Source organism: Equus caballus, chromosome 5 (assembly GCF_041296265.1).
Source record: "Equus caballus isolate H_3958 breed thoroughbred chromosome 5, TB-T2T, whole genome shotgun sequence".
NCBI lineage: Eukaryota > Metazoa > Chordata > Mammalia > Perissodactyla > Equidae > Equus > Equus caballus.
In genome coordinates, this window is record NC_091688.1 from 59870718 (window position 1) to 59888239 (window position 17522).

The 17522-nt window shown below is 51.3% G+C and overlaps 1 protein-coding gene across 13 annotated transcripts in view; it reads left to right on the plus strand.

The window, feature by feature from the left end:
- Positions 1–15525: 15525 nt before the first annotated feature.
- SYT6 (synaptotagmin 6) overlaps positions 15526–17522 on the plus strand; it is a 59031-nt gene continuing 57034 nt past the window's right edge. For 2 of the 13 annotated variants that reach the window (XM_070267215.1, XM_070267217.1), the window contains exon 1: positions 15552–15856. Coding sequence is in view for 2 of the 13 variants with exons in the window: in XM_070267211.1 (XP_070123312.1) it covers positions 15694–15856 (163 nt within the window). In the remaining 11 variants the exon portion in view is untranslated. Of the gene's footprint in view, positions 15857–16446; positions 16690–17522 lie in introns of those variants that run through there. The other 11 variants (XR_011438755.1, XM_070267211.1, XR_011438759.1 and 8 more) reach the window with 9 other exon arrangements.

Here is a 17522-nt window from a genome sequence, read left to right on the forward strand (position 1 = left end):
ATGTTACTTTCCATCTTCTGTCTCTCTCTTCGTTTTCCTTCTTGGGACTTTGCTACCTGACATGATTTTATACACTTGTTTATTTGTGCATCATCCATCTCCCCCAGTTGCTTCTAAGCTCCAGAGGGCAGGGAGTTTGTTTCTGCTCACCACTGCGTCTCCTGTGCTTAGTTGGTGGTTTGATTATTAGTTGAATGAATTTATTTATGAAATAGGCTGTTACCAAGAGTAAGCATTTATGCCAAGTATTGTGGGAAGACAAAAGAAACCCAAGGCAGAGACAGCCATCCAGAACTCCACAAGAGATAACTTAGCCATGGCAACAAGTGTTTATATAAGGTGGAAGCGCCTGTGTGAAGTGCTGGGGGCTCTGTTGCGGGTCTGTGAGTGTGATGTGGGTGGGCCTGTCCGTAGAGGTTGACATGGAGAAGAAGAACTGATGGAAGAGGTTTCCTGAAGAAGAGCATGTGAGAGACACAAAAAGGCTGAAATATTTGGGCAGAGTCCCTAGGCCAGGAGGCTACAGACTGCACAGGAAGTCTTCCTCGGATTGCCCAGAACTGATCCACAGCTTCTCCTGGCCCACGCCATGTAAGACAAACTCCTCAGTGTCGCTCTCCAGGGTCCACTCTAAAGAAGCTCTGACCTGTTCACAATAACATTTTACAAGCTTTCTGGTATTTCTTTTCTTTTCTTTTCTTTTTTTTTTGAGGAAGATTAGCCCTGAGCTAACTACTGCCAGTCCTCCTCTTTTTTGCTGAGGAAGCCTGGCCCTGAGCTAAAATCCGTGCCCATCTGTCTCTACTTTATATGTGGGACGCCTACCACAGCATGGCATGCCAAGTGGTGCCATGTCCGCACCCGGGATTCGAACCAGTGAACCCCGGGCTGCCGAGAAGCAGAATGTGCGAACTTAACTGCTGCGTCACCGGGCCGGCCCCTCTCTGGTATTTGTTTAATGTTGCATTCTGTTGCCTGCATCCTCTATGCTTCTCCATTGCATTTAATTTAAAACCTCTCAGGATGAAGAGCAGGGAGCCCCTTTGGGCCTGGGATCGAAGCTGTTTACTCCAGTTCAGCTTCACCTGTAATAAAGCAGATTTTTTATTTCTCTCTGATTTCTGTGTCTGTTTCTGGTTTAAAATCTGGAGAATTGATTCATTGGCAGCCTCAGAAACTCCAACACCTCCAGAATCAGTTCAAAATATGACCTCTTCTGGAAGGTTTTCCTGACTCTCAGCAGACTCAGTGGCTCCCTCCTCTGGCTTCTGCAGCTCTTTGCACAGACTTGACAAGGGGCTTAAAAAGCTGTCTTGTGGCAAGCTTCTGTAGCACGCCTGTGTCTGCTTGTTGTCTCTGTTCCCTGAATTCTCAGCTCAGAACAGGTACCCGGTAACCATTCCTTAAATCGATGAATGGAAGAGACAGCCACAACTTTGGAGACAGGAGCAGCCTAAAGGCTCTGGCAAAGCCGCAAGCCCGGTTTTGTAGCGATCATACGAGACCTGTCCCAGAGGATGTTACAGTCCGCCAAAGGAGCTCTCTGTTCCCCGGGTTCCAGGGCGCAGTCCCCAAAAGCCCAAGCTTAAAATGATTTCCTGCAGCTCACGCCTTATCTTTAGAAAAATGTAGATTTTTTTCCACGTCCCCATCTCCATCCTACACTAACCATTGCCCATGTCTGGCTGCTCTCCAGGTCATTCCATTGGGCCACCAAATTTGGTTAGAGAAAGGTAGATGTTACTATTAAAAATCAATCACTTTGGATCCTAATTGAAATAATCCGACTGTAAAAAGACGTTTTTCAGACAATTGGGTCATTTCAATATGGACTGGATAATATTAGAGAGTTACTATTTTCTTAGTTTTATTAGGGGTGATACTTATATATGCAAGGTCATATATATATACACACACACATATGTATTTAAAGTTTTTATCTGTTGGGAGTGCATGCAGAAGAATTGACAGGTGAAATGATATAATGTCTGGAATTTGCTGTAAAATATGTTACGAAAGTAAAGGGTCGAAGAAGAGATGAAATAAGATTGGGAGAACACTGGCAATTTTTGAAGCTAGGTGATGGGTACATGGGATTTCATTTTACTTTCTCTACTTTTGCATCTATTTGAAAATTTCTATTAAAAAAAGTCGACCTCCTGGTTTCTGCCCTCTCAAGGCTGCAGACTAACAGAATCCCCCTCAGGCTCCAGAGCGTCACCACTTCCTGGAGCGTCCTGTGCACTTTTTGTCTGAATGTATTTGTTTCTACGTATCAGTTCAAGAGCCCACAAATCTACTAAAGTATGACAACTTTATTAATAACCCTCAGGTTCAATTTTTTTTAAAAAAATGAGCTGTCAATGATTTCAAGCTTAAAAGAAGAATAAGATGATTCTGCAAAGGTCAAAGGGATTAGGAGAGCCCAAAGGGGGCCAGCCCCTGGTCTAGGGCGTGACCTTCATCACGGTAAGAGAATTTTCCTGCCACAGAAATAGCCACATAAACCAGGATGGATGAAAGCAAAAGCTCCAGGCCCTGGCTTTGCTGACTGTGAGCGGAATTTGCCCCCCGGGGCCCAGTGCCAGAGGCCAGACCACCCAGCTGTGGGAGTAATTAAGCTGGGAAAGGTCATTGATTCATAATTTATGTCTAAATGGCTCAGTTTAACGGGCAGACCCCTCCTCCACTAGTGCCCACCTCAGCAGTGAGGGGAAGGGGCCATGCGAGGGTTTCCAGGCCAGCAAAGACACCTGCCTACCTCACCTGGGGGCAGATCACTCCTGCTGGGGTGAGGACAATTTCTGTTGTGGGGATGTGACTGTTGTCTTGTAGTTAAGGTGTTCAGTTGGGGGCCTGTAATAGGGGACTTTATCAAGACCACTTCCTTGTATTTGAGGTCACTCAGTAATCACCTACCAAGTCCAAATAATAATAACAGAGTTACCATTTATTAGGCACTTACTGTATACTAGATCTTTTTCAGTAATCACCTACCAAGTCCAAATAATAATAACAGAGTTACCATTTATTAGGCACTTACTGTATACTAGATCTTTTTCAGGTATTACCACATTTAATCCTCCTGACAACTCGAACAGGTGACAGTATTATGCCCTTTTATAGATGAAGAAATGGAGTTCGGGGGTTACATACATTGGACTGGTCAGACTCTCAGGATTTATACCCATCTCTGTCAACTCCAAGGCTCGTGCTCTTCACCTCTGCTGGAACCTACCCATTGACAATTGTCTTGGGCTGAAAGTTAAGGTCATCCAACTCTCGGTGACAGTTTACTGTGGTCTTATTTCATGTTTTGATCAGAGAGATCAGCATAGCTGGACCAGCTCATCTGAAGACTGGCAGTGGCTAGAAGGAAAGGAAGTGTTCTGCTCTGCCCCAAATTCTTTAATCTTGTTCAAGCCACTTAGCCACGCAGCATGCCACCCCATAAAGGCAAGTTGTGAACATTCACAAGTGTTTGTGGCACTTGCCCTGGGACCTGGCCTGCTTAGTGTTGACCCCATCCCTGCTGGCCTCTGACATTCTGGGTCTGCAGCTGGGACCTCATCTCCCACCTCTGGTCCTGGAGGCCTTTAGTTTTGGTCTCTCTGAGGTTGTACAAGCTACCAATGGCTGCCACCATAGAGCTTATGGTGAATGTCAGGAGCCTCTCATTCCTATCATTTAGTTGGCGACCTTTGAGAACCTAGCTCCAGCCCCACCCTACTGGCTCAACCATACCAGGCCAGGACTCCAGGCAGATGCCTGTGACATGTGCCTGTTCCTTCTGGCTTGAGTGTGGTGACTCTCTGATCAGAGGCTGTACTTTGGGAATTTGACTATGCAAATTTTTTTAATGTGATCTATAATTCCTTCCTTAGCAGTTCTTTTTTTGCCTTTTCTCCCCAAATCCCCCCAGTACGTAGTTGTATATTTTTAGTTGTGGGTCCTTCTAGTTGTGGCATGTGGGACACCACCTCAGCATGGCCTAATGAGTGGTGCCACTTCCACACCCAGGATCAGAACTGGCAAAACCCTGGGCCGCTGAAGCAGAGCGCATGAAATTAACCACTCGGCCAAAGGGCCGGCCCCTCCTTAGCAGTTCTTGAGGTTCTTTTTCAAATTGCCAGCCTGTCATTGCATACTAAAGAGAACCAAGGAAGAGGATTTTTGTCTTCACTTGAGAGGGAGCATTAAGGAATGGAGCAGCTCCCCCTGGAAGCAGAACACGGAGGTGGCAGCAGGAATCAGCAACAGCTCCTGCAGAAACTGAGGGAAAGAAATGAGATGACTGGTTCAAGGAAGAGGATTTCCAGGGTGTGGAGCCAATCAGGCAGCACCTTCCCTGAGCTTCATCTCTGGACGGCCCGAGCATCAGTACCAGGGAGATCAGAGGAGGGAGACTGAAGCCTCCTTGGAGGGTCACCCCAGGGTCCTGGTCCAGGCAACTGGGCCTCTGGGAAGATCTCAAAGCTTCACCTGGTAAATCTTCAAAGCAGTTGTTCTCACCATTCCGCTGATTGTAGGAATTTCAGGTTGAGGACGCGCCCTTCTCCCATTCTGTGGTCCACAAACCTTCCCTTTGCCTTTAGGTACTTCCTGTTTTTTTCTTCCCTCCCTGGCAAGGAGGAATTGATCAAATTAAAAACAATCTCCCCATCACCAATTTTAAAACTCCTATCTCAGTTAATTCGTCCAATTAAAACTGATTAGCACCTACTAGGTAACAGAGAGTAATCAAGGGCTGAGAATAGCGAGTGAACAGAGAGACAACTTGTCCTCCCACTGCCCGTGGTCTAGTCCCACTAGTCCTACCTGGTCTAGGAGACAGGTCATTAGAAGAGTAACGACCGTAAGTCTGAGGGTGGTTAGGACAGCAGACTTAAAGGGCTTTACGGGACCTAACTCAGAGGAGGAAGATGGGACCCTCTCTCCAAAGAAGATGCTCAAAGTGAGGACAGCCTCAGTGTTTGAGTCTCTGGGCCTTATGGGGGAATGAGAGGGCAGCTGGATTGAGGGAGGCACATAGGAGATGCCTTCTTGGCCAAGGATGGGTCTGAGCAGGGTTTGAGGGAGCCAGAGGGGACTGAGGAAAGCATTGCCTAAGTTCTGCTCACAAACCTGAAGGCAGCGTGAAGTCACTGGGTGCCTCCGGGACATCTCGCTCACCAGCTCAGCTGACAATCAGAATGGCTTTGAGAGAAAGCAACTGATTGCCTTTGTTGTCTGTTTAGCTCTAACAATTTAATCCACTGAATAATGAAAATCCCCCGCCACTCTCCCTATCCCCCACCACCACCCCAGGTGAGCACAGCTGTGAGGGAAGCATTTGGTTTTTGGCAATTTTCACACACAAGAATCATAAAGCATTGGATGTAAGACAAGCCAGGCCATCCAATCCACCTCCTGCTGGGGCTGGAGGCACTTGCACTCACTCTCTGCAGCTTCCCTAAGCTGTGGAGCTGTGGCCGGGCTGCCGCCCCCCACACCTGCTCTATCTTAAAGTTTCCTTTGCATCCAGGCCCCAATTCAGAAACCTCCTACCCCTGATTCCTCCTCCTGAAACCATAGGCTTAACCATTTTCCTCTGCCCCCTGGTTCTCCTCCTTTCCTCTTCTGCCCACCCTCTTCCCCTGGGCAGTGGGGTTAGACTCCATCAGCCACCATTGGCGTCTGCTAGTCAGGTCGGTGGGTGACTCTCCAGCCCACTGTGAAGAAGCCCACTCAGGAACAGAGGCCTCAATGAACTCTGGGTCTCCCCTCCATGATTTTCTCAAGTTTCAAATCTTGCCCATCTCCATCCTACAAAGATTGCTGAGATTTCCTGAAGTTCAATAGCCTCCTGGGGGGAGAGCCTGTCAGAGAATCTGTCAGGTGCATTCAGGAGCATGGCTGAAAAATCCCCCTGGGGGCATGTGTCTGAATGTGTCTATGTGTCTGAGTGTGTGTGTGTGTGCATGTGCATGCATGTGTGTGTAGGGGAAATAATTACTCAGAATGAAGCAAAATATGCTCTCCTCAAGCTTAGCTGCTGTTCTTACCAGCAGCCTAAACAAACACATCATCACCCACGCACAGCTCCATTACCTGGCCTCGGCATTGGGCCATCTCCCCACTGCTAGGGCAAATCCCCCTATTACCAGGGCATTAGACAGGGTCCCTAGGGTGGCAGATCGCTGCCACATACCCTGAAGGGCAAATTGCCCCCACAGGCTCGCTGGTGCCTCCCTTTTAACTTTACAGATGCTCTCTTCTGAGGCCAACCTCTCCTTCCCCTTCATACTCGCCCCTTTGTTCTCTGCCCCTCCCAGCTCCACAGGCTCTTTGCTCATTTGGGAGGCCTGAGAGTAAAAATCCAATCTCTGACAGCCCCACCCTGGGCCCTCTCTTCTCCCACAGCCAGCTCGCTGGTTGGGAGGGAGAGGCTGGAGAAGAATGTGTGTGCTGGGTCAGCCTGGTGGCACATCAGTTAAGTCGTACATTCTGCTTTGGTCGCCTGGGGTTTGCCGGTTTGGATCCCCGGTGTGGACGTGGCAACACTTGTCAAGCTATCCTGTGGTAGGTGTCCCACATATAAAGTAGAGGAAGATGAGCACGAATGTTAGCTCAGGGCCAATCTTCCCCGCAAAAATAGGGGGATTGGTGGCAGATGTTAGCTCAGGGCTAATCTTCCTCAAAAAAAAAAAAAAGAAAAGAAAAAGAAAGAGGGGCCAGCCCGGTGGTGCAGCAGTTAAGTTCTCACGTTCCGCTTCTCGGAGGCCCAGGATTCGCTGGTTTGGATCCCGAGTGCGGACATGGCACCGCTTGGCACGCCAGGATGTGGTAGGTGTCCCGCGTATAAAGTAGAGGACGATGTTAGCTCAGGGCCAGGCTTCATCAGCAAAAAAGAGGAGGACTGGCAATAGTTAGCTCAGGGCTAACTTCCTCAAAAAAAAAAAAAAAAAAAGAATGTGTGCAGGGGTAGGAAAGAGCCGAGAGAGGTAAAGAGAGAGAGGTGGAGAAAGAGGGAAAGAGTGGGAAGGGAACTTTGCATTCCCCATTAGCAGCACTAATTGCACAGTAATGACTTTGTGTTATTATCAGAAATTTATCCTGGAAAACAGTCAGCTGCTCCAGCAGACACATACTTGCTTCACAGCGATAGCTTGACACTTGAGAAAAATGAGCAATTCCTTCTCATAAGGAAACCTTTCATGGCCCAAACTCTGGTGGGCTCACAGAGGAGTTTGGAGCTGATCCCTCCAGTTTCCTGTAACTTTGTCATAACCCCCTCGAGGGCAGCGGTTGGGTCTTCCTCTGCTCGCCTTCTGACCAGCTGGAACAACGTGGGCTCTCCACACAAACCCAGCTGAGTAAGACTGAGCATGGAGCCTGGGCGTGGGGATGCTGAGGCCCATTGTCCTCCCTCACCTGTCCCTCCTCTGTGCTCCAGCCGAGAAAGTGCTCACTCCTCCTGCTTAGTTTTGCCTGAAAGCCTTGCCACGGGCTGTTCCTGCAGCCCGGAATGAACATGTTCCCCTATTCCTTCCAGCCTCACCTGTCAAAAAACTCAATGCTACTCCCCAGGAGCCTTCCTTAATGTGGCCCATTTGACTCTACTCTGGGATCTTCCGGCTCTCGCACACTCACTGCTGCACATCACCTCCACACATCTACCTCTCTTCAAAGCGAGAGACACTCACCGAATGCGGATTAGGTGCGAGGCACTGAGGACGTAAAGATGCAGGAGATACAGACCCAGCTCAAGGGGCTCACGGTCTAGCAACAGTTAACAGTGTGCTGTTGCTAAACTCTGTGACAAAAATAAGCAGTGGGTGCAATGGGCAGACAAGGAAGGGGACATCTGAGACAGCTGTGGCAGTCCAGGAAGGAGCTGTTCTGAGCGCTTCATGTGTATCCACTCATTTAAACCTCTCAGTAAACTGATGAGAGAGGTACTACTATTATCATCTCCATTTTATGGACAAGAAAACTAGTCACAGAGAAGTTTAGTAACTTGCCTGAGGTCACACAGCTACTACACGGCAGATCTAAGATTTGAACCCAGGCAGCCTGGCTCCAAAGCTCACATTCTTAACCTTTATGCCCCACGATGTCCTGTAGGAACCAGCTGGATGATGAAGAAAAGAGGAAAGGTGTTCAGGGTGGAGGGACAAGCAATTGCAAAGTTCTGGAATCTAGAGAGAGCACAGGTGAAGAAGAGAAGCTGCAAACTTTTGCAGGAAACAGCAAAGGCACAGAAGGGTAGGTGGGGTGTAAAGATGAGAGACTGGAATTATCACTCTATGACCTCAGCACAGGCAGCATACAGAGATCCCAGGAGTGTCTGGAGAGGAGGCTAGATGGGTGGACAGAGGCCAGGTCTAGAAGGGCCTTCTATGCCCAGCCAGAGAGTATCAATCTCATCCCGAAGGTCCCAGGAAGTCTATGAAGGATTCTAAACAAGAGGATGACAATCACATTATCCCATAAGGCGACTGCCATGGTCCAGAAGAGGGATGTGGGGTGCCTGAGCCAGGGCAGTGACAGTGGTGAGGAGGACAGGGGTTCAAACATTTTAGAAATAAAAACAAGAAGATTCAGTGACAGACTGAATGTGGGTAGATAAGGGAGAGGGAAGAATCAAGGAGGGCTCTGAGATTTTTTTCACATTCTGGCTCGATCACCTGATACCTGTGAACTGGACAATGATAGGGTTGTCTGAGAACATAATGATGTAATCTACATTAAGCAAGCAGCATGGATCCTGCAAGAGAGTAAGTGCTCAGTGAATGTTTAGTGGTATTGCTATTGACGTCAGTATTGTTTAGTATTTGATGCCCTACGAGTGGATGAGATCACTCAGAGAGAATGTGCAGAGACAGAAGGAAGGAGGGATGAGCGCTGAACCCTGGAGAAATGGAAGGGCTGGGACAAGGCAGAGGAGAGAGTGAGAGAATCAGGAAGGGTGGGAAATCCAGAGAGAATCATGTTGAAGAGAAGAGAATTTCACAGTCGATGTGGCCGTGGGCAACTCTGCAGCAAAGAGGTCAAAGAACTCATTTTAAACCAATTTCACATGTGGCCTCTCTCCACAACCGATTATGTCGATTATGTGCACTCCCCCGGGACGGAGCCCACATGCTTTGTGCTCTGCACATGTGTGTGATTGAAGGCCAGTGTGTGTGGGAAATGACACAGCACTGTGTCTCACGTGCCTAGGACAGAACTGGGCCTTAATAGGACCTCAATAAGTGCTGGATAAATGAATGAATGAAAGAGTGACATGAAAAGACAGACTCAAGTTCGGGCTCTGCCATTTTCTAGCTATAATTCCAAGTCAGTTATTTTTAGCCCCTCTGAGAACTCACCAGTGAAATGAGGATAATAATATCGACTTCTCAGGGCTGTTGTGAGTGTGAAATGAGATAACATAAGTGAGAGTGTTGTGTAAACTCTACCAGGCTTTACAAATGTACGAGAGTATTAATAAAGGTTGGGGGCTGACTGACTAAAACCATTTACTGTACCTCTAGTTGACCACAGAAACGTAGCTAAGGCATCGGGGCTGGGATGGAAAAGGGTTTTTATTCTACACAGTGGAGGGAGGCTGAAATTTGGGGAACAGATTTGTTCTTTCCAGGGGCTCCAGCTCCCCACTTCCACAGCGGCTGCAGGGCCCTGACCCAAAGCATGCTCTGTTGATTCTCCCTGTTTGGGTTCTGCTGAAATCAAGGATTAAGACCTCCTAGTTTTGACAGGACCTTTTTGGATTTGTCACTTTAATTAGTTTTGGCATTTTATCTGGTTTCTTTTCATTAGTGGAACAGTCAGAGTCTTGAGACTGCAAACTCTCTCTGGGCTCCTTGGGGAGAATTCCAGCCTTTTGGGTCCTGGTCTTACAAGAATCTTGGCTTAGCCCTTTCCTGGAAGGTGGGCTCTGACCACAGGACACCACTCAGATGCAGCAGAGACTCCCCAAGCTGTCCTCTGAGGAATCCTATCTCTGTCAAGAATGAAGCAGCCAACATGTCCTGAGCCATGAAGCTCCCAGGCCCCAGCCCTGTGTTTCATCAGTGACACTATCTTTCCTCTAACCAGCAATTGGATCTAAGAGGCAATCAGAATGGTTCAGGTCAGAGGGCCAAGAGCTTTGCAAAGAGACATAGGAGTAAACACTGCTCTGTAATTTATTTCCAAATATTTTTTATTTATTATAAAGTCAATTAAAAAATATTATAACCTTTTTTGTAAAAGAAGAAAAATTATTCACACCTTCACCATCCTCCCCAGTAGAAGGAAGGGGCACTAACTAGGGATTAGAAGGCCTGGATTCCAGTTCTCTACCACCTCCTAGCTAGTGTGACCAGAGAATAGTCCCTTAATTTCCTCATTTACCAAAAGGACTATTAGCATTCACCCATTCTGCTTCTTGGGGTTGTTATAGGACTAAATGAGAGGCGTTCCCTCTTGGTGGTCTTCAAGGACTTACCTGATAGAAGAGTATGGGTTAGCCTCTGAATGGTGTGCCTGCTAGATGTCCCGCTACGCTCTGAGAGATGGAAGAGGGAAGGAACTGCCATTTGTTTAAACATGTGCCACGAATCAGTCACACTATATTAGGCATGTAACCTAACTCATATAATCCTTGTGCACTACAAAGCAGTTCTTATATGTCTCATCTTACAGATGAGGAAGAGGAGCTTCAGAGAGCTAAAGTGCAGTGCCTAAAGTGATACAGTTGGTAAGTGATAGGGTTAGGATTTGAACACAGGTCTGTCCACTCCAAAACCTGCGCTCTTTCTTCTGCACAAGGTTGGTATTAAGAGGAGCACACTTGGCTTGTTTCCTAGCCCTTCCCCTCCACTATCATTCTCACATCTCAAAGAACGCAGAGAGAGCCCTGGATCCACCACGGTCAGGTCAAACTCTAAAATTGTTTCAGGGATGATATTGCCTTCCGACCTTGAACCTGTCTCTGCTTCCCAAGTCCCCAGCCTGCTGGAAGTAGCAAACCCTGCCTGGTCTTCCCAAGTCTGATCTGGAAGATTGTAGGCTTGAGCAGAGAGCACAGAACAGAGATGAGACCTCTGAAATAGGGAAGAAATGAGAAAGAGGTAAGTATACACCTGGCTCAGGAGGTTTGGATTGCCGAGAATCTTCTCTAAAATAAAAGCAAGACCGGACTCCCCCAAATACTTGGGAATTGACTTAGGGCTCTGCCATGTTTTCTGCATCTTTTCAGGTAAGGAGAGATTCTTGAAAACTCTTATGATGACTCGGAATGGCCTGATTTGCAGAAGTTACTCAGCTTTGGCTAGAGTTGCTATGTTGGTGTGGGGGATGGGGGGCTGATGGTGACGTACACTGGAAATACTGATAAAGCTGTTCTGTCAGAAATCCCATGGGGATTCCATAGTATAGTTTGTTCCAAATAATGGTGTAAAGTGACTCCCACTCCCCAATGTAGGACATCACCTTCATTCTCCACCAGAAGCGGAACAGGTTCAATAGATGTCTGTTTTCTTAGAGTAAATTTAAAACTCTTGCGGAAAGTGGCCACAAGCCTCAGTAAGCAGATGGGGGTAGTGGGGAGAGGAGATCAGGAGCCCTCAAGGTTGGATCAGAGCCCTCTTGGCTCCAGTTCTCTTGGCAAAGCAGTGGGTCCCCTTGTGTCTATTGCTCTGTGTCTTTCCCTGCAAGTCAGACAATTCAGCTATGAACGTTAGACTGCTCCCTTTACATCTCTGCTGGGGGCTTGGAGGGGAGGAGGGAATGGGGAAAGGGCTCCCTATTTAGAAATTGCATTGAGATGGAAAGACAATATGACACATCGGCTCATGTCAAAGGAGCTCATTCTTCCCGCCTACAGCATTAGCAATTTCCTACTGAGGTTTAATTTTTTAGAAATTATTATTTTGTTTTAATTTATTTTATTTGTAGCATAACTCAATAGGACATTGCTGCTCAGAGCAGGGTGGGAATCTGTCCAAGGGCAGTCAGGCCACTGCCTTGGAGATTTGGGGTGGGGGAAGGGGATGTGCACTTTGGCTATTTCTGAGGAAAGGAGGGCAAAGGAGTGGGAGGCTGCTGGTTTCTGCCTCAAACCTCCTCTCATTCTGCTTCCCACTCCACCTCCAATCCCCCTCTCTGCTTCATTTTTTTTCTATTTTGAGGAAGACTAGCCCTGAGCTAACATCTGCAGTCAATCCTTCTCGTTTTTGCTGAGGAAGACTGGCCCTGAGCGAACATGCATGCCCATCTTCCTCTACTTTATGTGTGGGACACCTACCACAGCATGGCTTGCCAAGCGGTGCCATGTCCGCACCCAGGACCCGAATCAGGGAACCCTGGGCCACCGAAATGGAACATGCGAACTTAACCGCTGCACCACCAAGCCGTCCTCCCACCTCGCTGCTTCTGTCTGGCCTGGGGGGCCCCAGACTTAGGATGCTCCAACCGTGGCTGTAGATGAGATGAGAGCAATGGGGGAGGGGAGGCCCAAAGTGAGCCTGGACATCTGTAACACCACCCTGGTCTTCAAACCCAGGAAAACCTGCTCTTCAATTGCCTCCTTCCTTCCTTTCCTGAAACAGCCTCCTCCTTTCCTCTCATATAAAATCCTAGACTGTTGTTGCTGAAAGGAACCTCAAAGAGCTCCTCATCCAACTTCATCTTCTTGCAGATAAGGAAAGCGATGTCCTGACATGATATGTGACTGCCCCACGGCTGGTTTGGTGCACCAGTTCTGGATCTAGCCTCCAGGTGCCAGCCCAGTACCCTTGTTTGTCACTATGTCCTGCTGACCGTCTCCCCTCCTCCTTTTCTCCTCCCCACCCCTAAACTGAAACTCAGAATAGTCTTTCTCTAAGAGACAGAGTGAGGGGCAACAATTCCACTTCTTTTCTCTCCTTCCCTCCCTGGGTCTGAGTGGGACCCTGGGAGTCTGAATTTCATCTCTTCATATGGAAAGAAGCATAGACGTGTTTTCGGAGTGGGCTTGTGGGAGAAAGGAGTTCTAGAGAGGAAAACTTCCCATCTTTATATGAAGATTTTTTTTTCTACTTTGTGGCTGGTTATGTGACCCCAGGTATCAGCAATTAATCTGGGGAGAGGGCATGGAGATGACAACTAGGGTGGAGCTTTTTCTTAATGTAAGCAAACAATACATTTCTCTTTTATCTCTCTTTCGCAATGAGTGTCCCTTTATATGTGTCAGTCCCTCTGTCTCTCTGTTCTCTCTCTGTATCTCCTATATCTGTGTATGTATCTGTGTCTCATCCTCTGCCTCTCTGTCTCTGTGCTTCTGTCTTTCTCTTGTCTCTATCTCTGTTTCTTTCTGTTTCTCTCGCACACACTCACTCGCACACTCCAAATTCAATAGTTATTGACTAACCCCGGAGCCCCAGCCCCTTCTTGCAGCCCTGACAGAGCAGAACCTCCCTCTCCCTGTTCGGTTGAGAAATGCCAGGTCCGGAGCCTTTGCTGGGGCGCCAGAGACGCTGCAGAACCGCCTGCTGCATGTGGAGGCTGAATCCGGGAACAATGAGAAATTATCTGTTAATTCTCTGCTTCTGCCACCTGCTGTGCTCCGAACAGGCTCCTTTGCCTTCAGTTTGGATGCAAAGTCCCCGACTCGTTGTAAGCGAAATATTGATTTCCCTGCATCACTAGCCTGGGCCCTTGGAACAGTCCTGTGTTTTTTCCTTCTCTGCAAAGGCAAAACAAGGCGCTTTGTTCTGCGAATTTCCCCGGGAACTCAAGAGGGGGAGGGAGAAATCGCCGCGGAGTGACAGATTTGCCGTAAACATGGGCAGAGAGCATCTCTTCTCCATTGTATTTTATGTAAACACAAACCTGCCGCCTGGGAAACTGCTAATGAGCGTGTAACAAGAAGCCTCTGAGCACCTGTCTCTTCCAGGTGCTGATTTCTTCATCGGGTGGTGGAGGGGAAGGTCACGGGACCTCCAGGCTCCTCAGGTGGGTTCTAGAAGCACTGGGAGGCGAATGGGGACTCCACAGCCTCATCTGTTCTTGGAACAGCAACTGAGCACCTCCATCAGGAAGGCAGCCGGGATTGCATAGTGTCTCCAGGATCACTCCTGCTCAGTCTCTCGCGCCTGAGTTCCTAGCCCTCTCCTCTCTCAGGCTCCAGAGGTCAGGGTGGAAGCTGCAATTGCCCCCGTCTCCCCTTTCGCTAGCCTTGCGCGTACGCGACAGTTGCGTCAACTGGGCCTTCAGCACCGTGGACAGATCCAGGGAGCGTGTGCAAACGGGAAAACGCGCCTCTTTAGGCCAGGGTCCTCTCCTGCCTCGGCTTGGCCCTCTATAACCTGGGCTTTAGCTGCCCGGGGATTCAAGTCCAAGGGCCAGCTAGCGCGGCTGGGGCAGTTGGCGCTTGGTGGCGACCGCTAGGAGTCTTCAAATCTCTTCCCTACGCAACGTGAGTCACCGCCCAGGCCACTTCCAATTAGCATGTTAATTAGGAGGAAGGACCCTTCTCCCCGACCGCAACCCGGGTACACATTAGCACCGCGGCTTCCGAAGGCTCCTGCTAAAGTTTCCTTCCCAGCTCCGGGAAGGCAAAGGGACCCGAGCCGTGCCTGGAGCTTTGGGTGAGCCCCACCCGCCGACAGGGGCCCACCTGCAGACAAGCCGAGGATGCAAGACTTCCGTGACAGGGCCCCCGCAAGGCCGCGCCTGGTGGCGGCCCACAGATCTCCTGGGCTGAGTGAGGCTCCTCTGAGCAGTTCAGCCAATCGGCTCCTGGACCTCACGCCACAGTTCCTGGAGGGGAGTTCTGCCTTAAGTCTAGCCTCAATCCTCCCGTTTAGTTTTCGGTCTCTCTGGCCCTTGTTACGCTTAATAGCAAGACACATTCTCTCCAGTGGTGTTGCACTGATGCAGGGAGGTGGGTCTGGCGGGAACGGAGCGCCCTCTTGAAATGCCCCCATTCCTATTCGCTAGAAACTTTCCCCTCCCGTTGCCATGGAGAGAGACGGCCGCTGCCTCCCGTCGCCATAGCAACGTGCGGGTACATCGGACCGTAGGATTGCGGGGCTCAGAAAGTCTTTTTGCAGTTCGCATAGCCCCGCAGTCTTAGGGTCTTCAGCCTCCGAAGCTGGGACTTGGGGCAAGTCTGACTAACTTCTCCCATCAGGAACCTTGGCCAAGGTTCTCCCACCCCAGATGGGTCATCCTTCTTTCTTTAATGGGTTTATTTATTTTGTTGCCACGTATTTGGCGTGTGGCAATTTACCCAGTGTTTTCACAGACACTATCTTGTATCCCCAGGCAGCCCGTGAAGCACTCGTAGTCATTATACCCCTTTTACAGAGAGGGAAATTGAGGCTCAGAGAGGCCCAAGCTCACACCAGGAGTGAATGCGCAGCTAGATCCCAGGCTCTTTCACTGGCCTTGCACCCTTCAGGATGCGGGACAACAGAGCTCCCTGCCTCGAGCCCGCCGGGACTCAGATCGGTCCCTGATTGTAGAGGGGGCGGCCGTGAGGCGCCAGACTTGCCAGCTGCCGCGGGATGCCACGTGAGGGGCGGAGACCCTGCCGGGAAGTGATTAAAAGCCGAACGGAGCCGCAGGGGCCGCTGCCGGTAGGGTCTTCTTGGGGCCGCCTTGCCCCCCCCCCCCCGCCACTCCGGGTCCGGCCGCGGCGCGAGTTCTGGCGTCTGCTCAGAGGGCCGGGGTGTCTGGGGCATGAGCGGGGTGTGGGGGACCGGGGGGCCTCAGTGCCAGGCGGCGCTTGCGGTCCTGGCCTCGCTGTGCCGGGCCCGGCCGCCCCCTCTCGGGCTGGACGTGGAGACTTGTCGGAGCTTCGAGCTACAGCCCCTAGAGCGGAGTCCGAGCGCTGCCGACGCAGGTAACGGGAAACCCGAGGCCCCCTCCCTTTCTGGATTCTCGCCCTGGCTGTCTCCCCTCCCCGCCAAAGCCCTGGCCTCGGGAGCCCCAGAGCCTAGAGAGAGAACTCCGGCTCAGGATTCTGGATTGGGAACCAGCTTCAGCCAGTGCCCTGGCCCATCGCCCGCAAGACAAGCGGAGAGACGCGAGGGGGACCCGGGAGGGACAGCATCCCCCTGCACCCTCCCGTGTGACTCTGCAGGAACCCCGTGGACAGCCGGGCTCCCGGGACGCGGCGCCTCTGGGGTCCTTAGTTTCCCTCGCGTCTCTCCGCTCGCCCTGCAGGCGATCTGCCAGGGGAAGGGGCCGTGGAGTGAGCAGGAGACTGGGGACATCCAGGCTCAGGAAGAAACTCGTCTCCTCGGGGGTGTCGAGATCTCGGGATTCATCCGTTGGTCTGTTCGTCCGTTTGTCTGTTCTCTCGGGGAACGCGGCCCGAGCCCCCTGGTATCTCAGGAAGAAACTTGCGTCTGCAGCTGACATGAGGTCTTTGTGTCCGGGTGTCTCTCCGGCTGCGAGTGGCTTTCTGCGTCTCGGCTGGGGGGCGGGGGCGGGGGGCGGGGTGGGGGAGGGTGTCACGGCATCCTCCCGCCACCCCCGCCCCTATAAGTCGCTCCCTCGGTCTCTCTGACTCACTCAGACTCCAGGCCAGTGCGCGACTGAGCAGGTGCCTCTCGCCGACTTTGCCAAGCGGGCGCCTCCTGCCCGCGCGGCGCGGACGCTGCGCCGGACGCAGCCCCGGGCGGCCGCCGAGTCCAGGCGGGAGCCCGAGCCGAGTCGAGCTCGCCGGAGCCGGTGAGTCCGGAGCCCAAGCCCCGCGGGGCCCGGGCCCGGCGCGCAGGGGCGGCGTCTCCCGGGAATCGCGACAGCGGGAATGGCGTGTCGCGCCCTGGCGGCCGGAGCCGAGGAGGGTGGGCAGCGTGGGGGCCGCCAGCCCCGGGTATTTACCTGCCGCACCGGCGCCGTGCGGCCCCGCTCTCCCGCTGCAGCCGGGCTCTTTGTCCGGATCCCGCCGTCTGGAGGGTCCTGGGCGGGAGGGAGTACCGGGTCGCGTTCCCTGGGCGGGGAGGGCCAGGGGGCAGTGCGAGGCCTCGGGAGAACGCGTAGTGGGGGTGGGGAGGTCCTGCAGGGACCCAGGCGCCGGGGTTCCTTTGGCTCCACAGACTCCACCCCTCCTTGTCCCCCGACCCTGATTCCAGCGGGCCTGGGCCTAGGGGTACGCGGAGGTGAGCCCGCGGGAGGGGAGGAAGGGGCCGTGAGAGGCGGGAATTTTGTCTCCACGTTCTTCTCCTGGGACCAGAAGCCGGGGACTGGCGCAGCGGTTCTGGGAGCGGGTACAGGTGGGGTAAACTCCCCAGAGGCCGCAGGTTCCAAGGTTCTGTTTTCAGTTGAGGTTAAAGGTCAGAGATATAGGTAAGTCCTGGGTTAGGATCAGGGCCGCTGAGGGGTAGACGAGAAGGAGGAGGGTAGCGGGCCAAGGGGAGGTTTGTGTGTGCCAGGGGGTTGTGTCCATCCTTGGGGGAATGGAGCCCACCTCAGCCCTCCGTGGGTTGTAGGGGGCTGACGCTACTCGCTGGCTCTCTCTCGCCCTGGCAATGTTTAATCAATGGGTTGATTACTGCAGCAGA